The sequence below is a fragment of the Mycetomoellerius zeteki genome, unplaced genomic scaffold (assembly GCF_001594055.1).
Source record: "Mycetomoellerius zeteki isolate Tzet28-1 unplaced genomic scaffold, Tzet1.0 scaffold593, whole genome shotgun sequence".
NCBI classification, from domain to species: Eukaryota; Metazoa; Arthropoda; class Insecta; order Hymenoptera; family Formicidae; genus Mycetomoellerius; species Mycetomoellerius zeteki.
Genome location: NW_017257603.1, coordinates 57645 through 71205, shown reverse-complemented (window position 1 = coordinate 71205; position 13561 = coordinate 57645). Strand labels below are relative to the sequence as shown.

General features: G+C 35.3%; 2 protein-coding genes across 3 annotated transcripts in view; one reads left to right on the top strand and one right to left on the bottom strand.

The window, feature by feature from the left end:
* The window catches only part of mRpL54 (mitochondrial ribosomal protein L54), a 9641-nt gene extending 1147 nt beyond the window's left edge, over positions 1-8494 (bottom strand). The window contains exon 1 of one of the 2 annotated variants that reach the window (XM_018456726.1): positions 8187-8494. In XM_018456726.1, the coding sequence (XP_018312228.1) occupies positions 8187-8289 (103 nt within the window). In that variant the 5' untranslated portion in view covers positions 8290-8494. The remainder of the gene's footprint in view (positions 1-8186) is intronic. The other variant, XM_018456727.1, reaches the window with a different exon arrangement.
* Positions 8495-8907: 413 nt separating this feature from the next.
* On the top strand, positions 8908-13495 carry LOC108728250 (leucine-rich repeat-containing protein 49). The gene is made up of 7 exons (XM_018456722.1): positions 8908-9115; positions 9369-9523; positions 9684-10322; positions 10654-11978; positions 12074-12444; positions 12678-12917; positions 13042-13495. Exons 1-7 carry the CDS (start codon positions 9086-9088, stop codon positions 13243-13245), a joined length of 2964 nt encoding a protein of 987 aa, XP_018312224.1. The 5' UTR covers positions 8908-9085; the 3' UTR covers positions 13246-13495.
* The last annotated feature ends 66 nt before the right edge of the window (positions 13496-13561 follow it).

Sequence of the window (13561 nt, the reverse complement as noted above, 5' to 3'; positions counted from 1 at the left end):
CATTTAGGCCGCGGTCTATACAATAGATGTTCTTGTTTATCCTGTAGGTTAAACAAAGACACCTATCGTATAGGTTACGGACTAAATGCACGGTGTAAACGTAGTCATGGACAGTGTTGGTAACCGTACGATAATTATCGTACACGTACGATAATTTCACTTATAGGTACGATGTACGCCAGCTCTTCATTATCGTACGCCTAAAATACGATAATTTTGTATTTCTGATTTGTTACTTCTCTCTTAATTTTATATTTTATATACATATTACCAACAGAGTAGGCAGTATGTAGTTGAATTGAAACTAAACTGTGATTGTATAATTTTCATAGAATTGAATACATATTACTATCGAATGTCAATAGTAACCTATCACAGGTAAAAAACTAAATTTAAAATTATTGAAACGTTTTTTCAAAATTTTGGCTCTTGTACCGCAATTCTACACATTATATACGATCCCAAAAAAATTTCAGCGAAATCGATTGAGAATTGATCGAGAAATTTCTGATCTATTTCAGAAGCTGATTTCAGCCCAAGTCACTTCAACGTTAGTAATAAATATTCAAAGTAATAAATAACATCGTTATTTCTGACCGGCTTAATTAATGAGAGTAAAGCTGGCAGCCAGACTTAGCAGCCAGAACGCTCCAGCCAGGGCCGAATAAGGTACTGGGGCCCAGAAATTAAAAATTAATAAAACGCATTGAAAACCTATTAAAAGTCAGTCACACATTTCAGGTGGCGCAAAAATAGTTAAAATAAGTAAGATTTAAAATAATCTGTCAGGGGGGGGTAACCATTATTGACAAAAAAATTAATTAACATTCAAATACTTACTATTCAGCAGCCCGCAATCGAACGCAAACCCGTAACGACTTGAAAAAAATCACACATACTCTACGAGACGAATACAAAACGATGACATCGCGATCTAACCGGTTAAGGACCTCGTTGTTTATTAAAAAAATTAAATAACATTTATTAACAATCTAGCAGCCAGACCAAACGCAAACTAGTAGCGACTTGAAAAAAATCACACATACTCTATGAGACGAGTACAAAACGATGACACCCCGATCTAATCGGTTAAGGACCCCATTGTTTATAAAAAAAATTAAATAACATTTATTAACGACTTAGCAGCCAGACCAAACGCAAACTCGTAGCGACTTGAAAAAAATCACACATACTCTACGAGATGAGTACAAAACGATGACATTTTTTTTTCAAGTCGCTACTAGTTTGCGTTTGGTCTGGCTGCTAGATTGTTAATAAATGTTATTTAATTTTTTTAATTAACAACGAGGTCTTTAACCGGTTAGATCGCGATGTCATCGTTTTGTACTCATCTCGTAGAGTATGTGTGATTTTTTTCAAGTCGCTACGAGTTTGCGTTTGTTCTAGCTGCTAAGTTGTAAATAAATGTTATTTAATTTTTTTTTATAAACAATGGGGTCCTTAACCGGTTAGATCGGGGTGTCATCGTTTTGTACTCATCTCGTAGAGTATGTGTGATTTTTTTCAAGTCGCTACTAGTTTGCGTTTGGTCTGGCTGCTAGATTGTTAATAAATGTTATTTAATTTTTTTAATAAACAACGAGGTCCTTAACCGGTTAGATCGCGATGTCATCGTTTTGTATTCGTCTCGTAGAGTATGTGTGATTTTTTTCAAGTCGTTACGGGTTTGCGTTCGATTGCGGGCTGCTGAATAGTAAGTATTTGAATGTTAATTAATTTTTTTGTCAATAATGGTTACCCCCCCCTGACAGATTATTTTAAATCTTACTTATTTTAACTATTTTTGCGCCACCTGAAATGTGTGACTGACTTTTAATAGGTTTTCAATGCGTTTTATTAATTTTTAATTTCTGGGCCCCAGTACCCTATTCGGCCCTGGCTGAAGCGTTCTGGCTGCTAAGTCTGGCTGCCAGCTTCACTCTCATGCTTAATTATACGGATTAAAATCTTATATATTTCGTATTTAAATTTTGTTCGTTGAATAAAAATGTATGTTGTACAATAATTCTGGGTTATGTACGATAATTTTACGGCCCTGGTACGATCGGCCATTGCTTCTAGGTTATCAACATTGAATGACCTATGCGCTGCTTTGATATATAGAGCTTTATCTCGTACACTGTTCGTCAATGACTACATTTACACGACAGCCTTAATCGGGTTTAATAACATCCGTAGTTATGAAACTGGCCAATCACAGTCGTTCCATTCTTCCGAGAAACAGCTATGATTGGCCAATTTCATAACTACGGATGTTATTAAATCCGATTAATAGCATTTTCCACTGGGAAAACTGGTGCAGCACTAGCGCCGTGCTAGGTTTATATGAAAACTGCATTAGTGCAGTAATAGTGCAGACTCAGAGGAACACATGAGGCCTGTTCTTTTTGATTGAACTTTTGCATCAGTTCATCTTTCTTCCTCTTTTTTCCTTCTGGAGAGAAAAGGAAGAAAGATGAACTGGTGCAAAAGTTCAGCCAAAAAGAACAGGCCTATGATTTTATATAATCATATATAAAACTTTTTTACCCGGGTTATTACAAAATCTCAATCACCCGCAACCCGCCGGCTCGCGTAAAGGAGGCACGGCAGTGTCGTTGCGCTTGGCTTAGCGCCGAGACCGTCCCTCCTGATCCTCCTGAACATCCTCGATTATTTATTAATTTTTTTATAATTTTTGATAACAATAATATTTTTAGTTTTTGCATATCTAGTAAAATAGCTAGCATTAATATTTCAATGTTCAAAATCATTAGTTTATTAACAACTATTTTATTAACAAGTAAATACCCAAGTGTAATTCTTCGATTTTGATGGAGCTTTTAGTATGTTGTTCTTCAGACAAAAATAAGCGACACGTATTTTTTTATACGTGCCCATACGCACTTTTAAGGGGTGAAACACCCTTTTGAAAAAAATCGGTTTTTCTCTTTCGAAGCGAATATCGTCGAAACTATAAAAAGTAGAAAAAAATTTCTAAAATGAAAATTGAATGATATTAAGAGTATTTTACAACTATAATAAAAAAAAATTTTTTTAATTATTTATTTATTGTATACTCCCACCCCCACCCCTATTTTCAAAAATTTTTAAACTTTTATATGACGAAAATTAAAGAGCATTTATTGCTGAAAACAACGGTGTGTATTTAAATCACTTTCCGAAAAATCATTTTTCAGATATGAACGAAAACGTCTCTATGTACGCGCTCCGTACGTATTCATACACGCGTGCGCGTATGTATATGTATGTATGCGGAATACCCTTGCCTCATATGTTTGGGGTGCTTGATTTATGTGCGGAATACCCTTGCCTCTTCGTTCGGGGGTGTGTGTGAAGACAGTGTCTCACTTGGTGGAAACTCATTAAATATTGAGAGTTCTGAATTTATTTTCAATAGTTCTATAGTTCTATATAGGATAAATAAATAGTTCCGACCATTAAAGCCGAAAAACTCAAAATTCAAAATGAGACGCCAAGTTCACACAGGGTCAACTCCGTCTAAAAAAGTTTCCAGCCACAGTTTCTTATAGGATTTGAAAAGATACATAGTTCTACAAAGATTTCTGATACCTAACATTGTTATTTTGATTTTTAAACAATTTTTTCCCTAAAAAATAGTCTCTAGAAGGAACGAATATGAGACGCTATCTGATCTCAAAGAGTTCTGTTAGTTTTATGGTACTTTTCGTATAGTTCTGAATGTGTCCTAACGCTTTCCGAAGAGTTCCGATTGAATAAATAATTTGTTAATTTTTTAAACAATTTTTATCACCCGAGGAAGGCGCCTTTCAGGCTATATGTGTGAGACGCTAGCCGATTACCATATATTTCACAGAACTGTCGGAAATCGGCTAGCGTCTCACACATGTAACGTGAAAGGCACTTTCCTTGGGTGATAAAAATTGTTTAAAAAATTAACAAATTATTTATTCAATCGGAACTCTTCGGAAAGCGTTAGGACACATTCAGAACTATACGAAAAGTACCATAAAACTAACAGAACTCTTTGAGATCAGATAGCGTCTCATATTCGTTCCTTCTAGAGACTATTTTTTAGGGAAAAAATTGTTTAAAAATCAAAATAACAATGTTAGGTATCAGAAATCTTTGTAGAACTATGTATCTTTTCAAATCCTATAAGAAACTGTGGCTGGAAACTTTTTTAGACGGAGTTGACCCTGTGTGAACTTGGCGTCTCATTTTGAATTTTAGGCTTTAATGGCCGGAACTATTTATTTATCCTATATAGAACTATAGAACTATTGAAAATAAATTCAGAACTCTCAATATTTAATGAGTTTCCACCAAGTGAGACACTGTCTTCACACACACCCCCGAACGAAGAGGCAAGGGTATTCCGCACATAAATCAAGCACCCCAAACATATGAGGCAAGGGTATTCCGCATACATACATATACATACGCGCACGCGTGTATGAATACGTACGGAGCGCGTACATAGAGACGTTTTCGTTCATATCTGAAAAATGATTTTTCGGAAAGTGATTTAAATACACACCGTTGTTTTCAGCAATAAATGCTCTTTAATTTTCGTCATATAAAAGTTTAAAAATTTTTGAAAATAGGGGTGGGGGTGGAGTATACAATAAATAAATAATTAAAAAAATTTTTTTTATTATAGTTGTAAAGTACTCTTAATATCATTCAATTTTCATTCTAGAAATTTTTTTCTATTTTTTATAGTTTCGACGATATTCGCTTCGAAAGAGAAAAACCGATTTTTTTCAAAAGGGTGTATTACCCCTTAAAAGTGCGTATGGGCACGTATAAAAAAATACCTGTCGCTTATTTTTGTCTGAAGAACAACATACTAAAAGCTCATCAAAATCGGAGAGTTACACTTGTGTAGGTTTACTTGTAAGATACGCAAAAACTAAAAATAATTTTGTTATTAATTAAAATAATTTAATATCATGCCTTAACGTATGATCGTATTTGAAAGCGCAAATACATAACCTCAATTTCAACTTGCACTGGTCTCCACTGACTTCAAAGACAGTGGAACAAAAGTTGAACTCAGTGCAAGTTTTTTGCACCAGTTTTGTCAGTGGAACATTAAACACTGAACTGGTTTTCACAATGGAACAACAAAATTGCACTCAGTGCGCATCAGTGTTGCACCAGTTTTCCCAGTGGAAAACGTTATAAGCGTGCTGTGTAAAGGCCCGTCTACAATACACGTAGTAAGCTTGGTTTAGAAAGTAAGAGTAAGAAATTGACCAATCACAGTCGAGTGTGAAAAGAATAATCGACTGTGATTGGTCAATTTCTTACTCTTACTTCTTAAACCAAGCTTACTACGTATATTGTAGACGGGCCATAACAGAGGTCAATGATTCGCAGGGTCGTGCAGTAGCCCTAACTTATCGGCTTGATTTACTCTCAGGGTCGATAACGCGCGCACTTTGGAAAATGCACGGAAAGAGACACAGTAGCAGTATATATGAATATAGAATAAGAAAAACAATAAAAAATTAGGGTAAAGGTCTAACCCCCCGGATGACTTTTTGTGTTTTTAAAGCAGTGACTGTTTGTGTTTTGAAGCAGTACTTTTGTGTCTTTGAAACAGTAAATTTGTGTAATTGAGGCAGAGAATATTTTATCTGCCGACAAAATTTGCATACGCACGTGATCACAGCGCATGCGCACGAAAGTAAAGTATGTACATATCAAGTCGGTATGACAGATATCTTAACCTGAATAGTCATGAACTTTAACGATTAATATATCAATTCGCGGGACAGAGCGACGCTTTTTTTTGTCAGATTTTCTGCCTTTCATTTTATGCAAAAATGCGTCGAATGAGTATAATTTCATCGATTTTTGAGGTGATCACACTTCATTAAACCTTTACCAAAATCAGTTATTTATTGTTTTTCTTATTATTCTATATTCATATATACTGCTAATGTGTCCCTTTCCGTGCGTTTTCCGAAGTGCGCGCATTATCAACCCTGCGAATAAATCAAGCCGATAAATCAAGGTTACTGCACGATCCTGCGAATCAGTGGGTGCATTTAGTACTACAAGCGCTCAGTGAGCGCTTGTCTCTTAGAGTCCTATATATAAAGAGAAGCGACATCGAACCCCCACCACCAGATCGGATCCCTACCATCACCCCCTACGCCATGTTTCGACCGCTCCAGTGTCGTAAACATAAACATACTCCAATCACTAACATTGTACTCTGTTGACTCCGTTAGCGGAGTGAGCTCTAAAGTATTTCATTATTTAGATCTACAATAGATATTTTAAGCCTTAAGCCGTAAAAAATTGATCAATTACTTAAGGCTTATATAACGCATTAAATAGTGCAAACAACGTGGTGGATGGCCACGTGTGTCAGATGTGTAAACAGCTGCGGTCACAATATGGCTGCTTCACTTAGGAGGGGATATCAATCAGAATACATATCAGACTGCCAATCAGAAACTCGGACGTCAATGTCGCTTCTCTTTATATATAGGACTCTATTGTCTCTGTTTTGTTCTATATTTTTAGTTCTAACGGAATATGCCAATCAGATGCAAGAGCTCACTGAGCGCTCAGTGAACGGTTGTAATACTGAATGTACCCAAGGGCTGCGTTCAGCAGACTCAACAGTTTTGCAACCGTTTTATGATTGTCTGCTGAGATAGGACCATTCTTCTAGATCTAAAAGTATGATCCAATTAGCGCGAAGGAAACTTCCAACAGTTGCAAAACAACCGTTCCGCTGAACGCAGCCATTGACGGGCAGTGTATGGTCAGGGCCAAAAAGGTTGCAACACTTTTTTTTCGATGGGTTTCGGAATACAGCCTACTCACCGAGTGATTGGTTCTTATTCATGAATCGACAAATAAGAACCAATCGCTCGGTGAGTAGGCTGCATTCCGAAACCCATCGAAAAAAGTGTTGCAACCCTGACCGTACGTACATGTTCTCATGTCCCTCTATGGCTCTATGCCTCAACGATATGACAGATTTTCTAACCTGAAATAGTCGTTAACTTTAACAATTAATCTCGGTCGACAGGACAGAGCGACATTTTTTTTATCAGATTCGTTCATTTTATGCAAAAACGCGTCGAATGAGCCTAATTTTATTAATCTTTGAGGTGCTGCAGTTAAGCTATATATATATATGTGTATATATATGTATATATATATATAAAATTATACCTGCTGATACTTTATAAGAATAGGGGATAATTATGGAGGAGACGGCCGATCTCACCGATTTTAATGAAATTAGGCTCATTCGATGCGTTTTTGCATGAAACGAACGAATCTGACAGAAATAAGCGTCGCTCTGACCCGCGAACCGAGATATTTAGCGTTAAAGTTACTTTATAGAAAAGATCTTACATCGAAAATTTCTTTTACATGTATCCAGAGTATGCATAAAAGAAAAAGAAAGAGAAAAATCAGAAGTTAAAATTGAATAGATTTGTATTCTATTGTATTTAATTACGATCATTACAATTAAGTATACAACATCTCCACGAGTTATACATGAAGTTGAATAACGTGTTATATATTATATTTAATGACTACTACGTATCTCCTGTAACACTTCAAACAGCTTATAATTTTTTCTCTATTTTTATCATTACTTTGGTCTCCCAACAGTCCCAGCGGGAAACGAAACGCAGCGTTGGTAATTTCCAATTCTGCCAACTTTCTCTCCTTTCCCAACACCAATCAAATCAATTTTCGAACGCAGCCTATACATAGTTGTATAATAGAAACATTGCACTAGTAACTAATTCATTTTTTAATTTGATTTTAAATTTCGTGCACTATTGGACCCAAGAATCGCTAAACGCATGCGCATTAAGTCACAGAGCATGAAAAAGGCATACTCATAGCGCTTATATCGAGTCGGTATGACAGATTTCCTAACCTGAACGGTCGTGAACTTTAACGCTAAATATCTCGGTTCGCGGGGCAGAACGACGCTTATTTCTGCCAGATTCATTCGTTTCATGCAAAAACGCATCGAATGAGCCTAATTTCATTAAAATCGGTGAGGTCGGCCGTCTCCTCCATAATTACCGAATAGGGGTCTAGGTTTGAGGTCAAGGCTTAAACGTGGATGTGACGAATGATTGACAGGATGATGAAATATGTATCGGTGCGACAACTTTCCATTTCCTTACCTGGTCCGGCGTATTCTCTCGTTTGGACCGTGTATCGAGTTGATATTATGGAGTTTCTTGGAAAATAGAAGAGCCGGTTAACAACAGCGAGATTCATCATCATGCGTAGTATGTCTGATACTTAATTTTATAAGATTGACTTGGTATTCTTGACTCTTGGCAGTAGTCAGTAGTAGTAGTAGTATAGTGGGGTTGAAACACTAGTCACTGACTAGTAGTCAGGTTGGTAGGTATCGGTACCGTAGAATTATGCAGAAACAGAACATGTACATGTAGAAACACAAACTATGTAAGTGTGGAACACGTGTAGAAATTGATATGTATATGCATATGTACATGCATACCAACTATCACAAACTCGCAGGGTGGAGCAATGTAGCCAACGTGACGCGAGCGTGAAATCGCGTTTATGTATAATTTTTTTTTCAAAGATATATCTTTATCTTCTTAACATGATTCCTTTTCTCTCTGCCTATGTCAATATTCGCTTTGGTATATGTTGGAAACTGTCATTCTGGATTTTCTGAAGTTATAGAAGAGAGAACTAAACTATCTAATACACATTGCGGTGTAAGTGTATAATGTGACATACGCGCGCTCGCGCGCGTGCGCGCGTGTGTGCATACACATGTACATACATACGTACGAGTGCGCAATGGTACGCAATGACCTGCAGCATTACAGCCTACCCTACAGCACTACCAAGTGCAGCAGTGACAATGAGTGACAAGGACACGTAACACAGAAAAGCAAGAGTATCGCTTATTTTATCATAGCTTGAGTTAATTATAACATTCGCGATTAATATCCGACAATTCTTCAAGTATTGCAAAGATGTGAAACGCTGCTAAATGTGTGAAATACGCGGTTCATTCTTTTTGATTATATAATGCCATGTAATGCCATTGAGCAACGATACTTCGACGCGGGTAAAAGTCGTGTGATTTTAAAATGTGTGAAATTTCAAGTGTTTTAAATTTCAAGTCATTTAAATAAATGAATAACGTTTCTAAAATGATTAACGTAGAGAGGCTAATGTAACTCTTTGACAAAATTTTAATTTTGTAAAGTAGGACAGAGTAGAATGAAATATATACAGTAAAGCCTCTGCACTCTCTAATCTGTTTCTTTCCCTTTTTATATGATATAACGTATAGTCATCTATGGGCCGCATTTTTGCAGACGAGAAAAGTATTATTTGATGCAAAAAGTAAATCGACTGCTCGAGGTAGCGTTCCAGAGGAGAATCAATTTTTAACTATAGCAGCTGCTTTACCAATTTTGCCTGGTGCGCCAGTACCTCCAAAGCTGTCAAAACGTTGTTACAATTCATTCAGGTAATTGCTTTAGAGCAATTTTGGCTTTGCCAAATAGCAATATTCGGTCAGTTTTATTCCATATAATAGCAATATTGGTCAGTTACCAATCGTTTCTTCGACAATTCTTACGTTGGAAATCGTTGGTTTTGTATATATATATATATATATATTTTGGTAGTTGCACCGGAACCCAATTTGAAATTGAAAATGCAGAAGCTGAAGGATGCAACGTGGTTACGTTACAATGGACAGGAGAAACGAGAACGATTGTGGCATCGAGAACTCCTGCCGAACGAGAAAAGAACCCTGACAGAATATGCCTCGATAGGCGAGGTCTGACAACGTTTCCTAATGTCATTGGAGAGTCCAAATTGCGATTAATGTCTCTTCAGCATAATCTGCTAACCAAGATCGAGAGCTCTAACTTTTCTCAATTGACAAAACTTGTATTTCTTGATTTATACGATAATCAAATAGAAAAAGTATGCGATTTTGATTTTTTAGAGAATTTAAGAGTACTTTTATTAGGAAAAAATAGAATAAGAAAAATTGAAGGTTTAAAACAACTTTTGAAATTGGAAGTTTTGGATTTGCATGGCAATCAAATCCAGCAAATTATGGGCTTAGAGAACTTGTCGTCGTTAAAAGTATTAAACTTGGCAGGGAATAATATCAAAACTATAGGATGCAATGATTTTCAAGGTTTAACTTCGTTAAAAGAGTTAAATTTGCGCCGGAATAAATTAAAAAGATTGCTAGGATTTGATGAGACACCACAATTACAAAAATTATATTTGAGCAACAATGATATTCATAAGTAAGTAATTTTGTCAATAACTTTTATTTACTTTCTAACAATATCTTTAATCAATTGTTAGTTGCACGTGCTTACATGTTGATATTTACAAGTTTTATTTTGAGACATCCACACTTGCATGTATAACACACTTAATGTACATTGCGCGCGCACATGCATGCATTACTTTTAAATCCATAAAAGAGAGGTATTCATATGTTCCCTGATGATTCATTCTTTAAGTAAATCGTCTAATAGAATACAGAGTAATAAATATGCACATGTACATATACATATATATATATATACACACATATGTGTATACATAGGCCAAGTTGATTTGATGTTTCAGAATCGAAGATATGAGTAGTCTTGCAAAAGCCTTGCAAATTAAAGAAATAACAATAGATGGTAATCCAGTAACTTTAAATACTGATTATATTTCCTTTCTTGTTTCGTACTTGCCGAGTCTGCAACTTCTATCAACAATGCAAATTAGCGAACAAATTCGAAGAACAGCGATGGCTTGGAGATTTTCCAAGGAACAATCCAATTCAACATTTCTTGATCTTAGTACGCAAGTTTGTATGAGCGTACGTAGAGAAGAAGTGATATCAAATGCTAAAACAAATTGGGAATTTCTCAGAACTAAAGTCTCGCTTGACAATTCCAATAAAGTGGCGAGCAATAATGCAGGCAACAATAATATTAATATATTATTACGCACACAAAGTTCAAATAAATTTAACGCTATAAATCCAAAAAGTTTAGATAAAGCTAAAATAAAAGGTTTTGGTAGTCTCACATCGATAAATGAAAATATGGAAGCACGAAAGATACATATAAAAAAGAGAAGCAGTTCTAGCGAAAACTTGTTCAAGTTAGAGGACACATCTAAATCATATCTTTTAGAATTTAAACTTCCACCTATACTAGGTTCGATAGTAAATAATTTAACAAGCAATAGATTCGACAATAGATTGTCTAAGAATAATAAAGAAAATGACTGTAAGATGAAAGTGCTCAGTGAACATATCGAAAACATATCGGATAGCGAGACTGATAGTTCACAGAGTCATGGAAGCTTGAAAAGTGGCTTAAAATGTCATCTATTTACTCCTAATATATACGGTTCAGCTATAGATTATGATAAATCTATCGTCTGTAATGAATTTACTGTAGCAAAGGATGTGTCCTCGATTACCGCAGCAAATTTTTATATTAACGATAATGAAAACCATGCACACGATAAGGAAGCACTTGCTGCAACCTCAAAGAATTCCTTGAAATGTCATGATGCAGTGCGAAACGAAAATACAGGCTTAAATAATAGATTGTTCCAAAATACAAAGATATTTCATGCTCAAGATGGTCAGAATGATTACCAACCAAAATCGATCATAAGTTCTTCTGGATATTGTTCTTTGAGTTCAAAGACTAGTAGTGTAGACAGTTGTAAATCATTGTTGAGTGATTCTAGCATTTCATCGGTTACTAAGAACACTCACAGATCTCACGAAAATGATAAGGATCATAAAAATAGAATTAAGAGTGCTCAAACAAAAAAGATAGTATATTATAAAAGTAATAGAGCTGCAACAGCCAGAGCGAAATTTAGAACTCTTGCTCCGTCAAGTCCGCCTCTTCAACAAGTACCACCTAAAGAAAGAGAACAGGGTAGACCAAGATTTTTTGATTTTTTTTTCTCTCCAAACAATATATATTCATATGTGTTTGTGTAAAATGAAATGTAAAATTGGACCATTTTCTAGGTGGGGATTATTTAATAGAAATCGTTGGTCGCTGCCTGAATATATACGGTCAAGGTGCTTTACGCTTTATAGATAGAACTTGGGACGTGTCAAAGGCTCAAGATGTCAACATTGTAAAATTTAATTATGTACAATTTAATGATGTGGCAAAAATTTTAAGCAAATTAAAGAATAGATTTCCTCATGCGGAGCATTTCGTATTTAAAGAAACTAACATCAATCTTCTTGGTCAATTAAATGCCTTAGCTGAAGTACAAGGGTTGACCAGCATAGAGATAGATGCAGGGAATCCTATTGTGTCTAAAGATTGGAAAATGTATGCTATATTTCGATTAGCTCATTGGGGACTTGCAGTTATCAATGGCAAGGAGGTATAATATATAAGACATACAAATCATGACAAATCGTTTAATGAAACATGTAAAACACATGCGCGCGCACGTATAAAAAAAGATAAATTAATCGTTGCCTGTTTAACTTTCTGACGGATTCTTTTTTAGGAGAATTATGCGTGCGTGCGTGCGTACGTGTGTGTATTGGGGGGGGGGGATGCAGATCAATTCTTTGTCTTATACTGAGAATTAAAAGTTCAATATCTTTTTAGATTACAGCTGAAGATGTGGAACTTGCAAATCAAGAATATACCGGTCTTATAGATATAGTAATGTGTTCACTGCCAGATTCTTTATTACAACCTTTGTTACAAAGACTTCATTTAGAGAAAGTGCAAAAACAAAGCGGGGAACAAATTACTGCCAAACAATTTCTATTCAACTGTGACCCGGCACTTCGAAGTGTTGTTGCCAAGGAGGCGTTACAGTGGAGAAAGGGAAATGTAACGCAGGTAATGAAAATAAAAACAAATGTTACTATTTTCTATAACAAGATCATGTCTTATGCTTAATTGTACGCTAGCTAAAATGTATAAACGATAATATTATTGCAATATATATTGCAATTGTTTATAGGAAGATCTTATCTGGAGACACAAAGGGAAAGTACATTTGCTAAATTTAATCAATTTCACTATAAATGCTATACGCAAGTTACAGATCCTAGAAAAACAATGGCCATGCGTTCTGTATGAGATCGTTTCTAATACTCTATCTGATTTCTCTGAAATAGATATGTATATGAAACATCGCAGTAAAATGCTCGAAAGCAATAAATAGTATTGTATAATGTCCGTGCCTTAAAGAGTAATATATATGTATATCTATCGCGATATTGCGTAGCGTATGTGATTTCTCATTTGATTACATTATATCGCAGAGACTAGTGTAAGAATAGTAATGTTTGGCTTTGCTATGTTAATATTGGAACGTACGTGTATATATACAACAGAGGCGATTTTATATTGTTATTGCTATAAATATATTCAATATGTTTTGCTAGAATTGTGATACATACATTACATATATATATTTAGGTATAAAATAATAAATGTACATAAGCATTGTTAATATTTCTCTCTTTTTGAATACACGC

Coding starts and splice junctions, on each gene's coding strand:
- LOC108728250 (XM_018456722.1), top strand. CDS start 9,086: ATGCCATTGAGCAACGATACTTCGACGCGG. Junction 9,116..9,368: donor GCAACGATACTTCGACGCGG/GTAAAAGTCGTG, acceptor GCATTTTTGCAG/ACGAGAAAAGTATTATTTGA. Junction 9,524..9,683: donor CGTTGTTACAATTCATTCAG/GTAATTGCTTTA, acceptor ATATTTTGGTAG/TTGCACCGGAACCCAATTTG.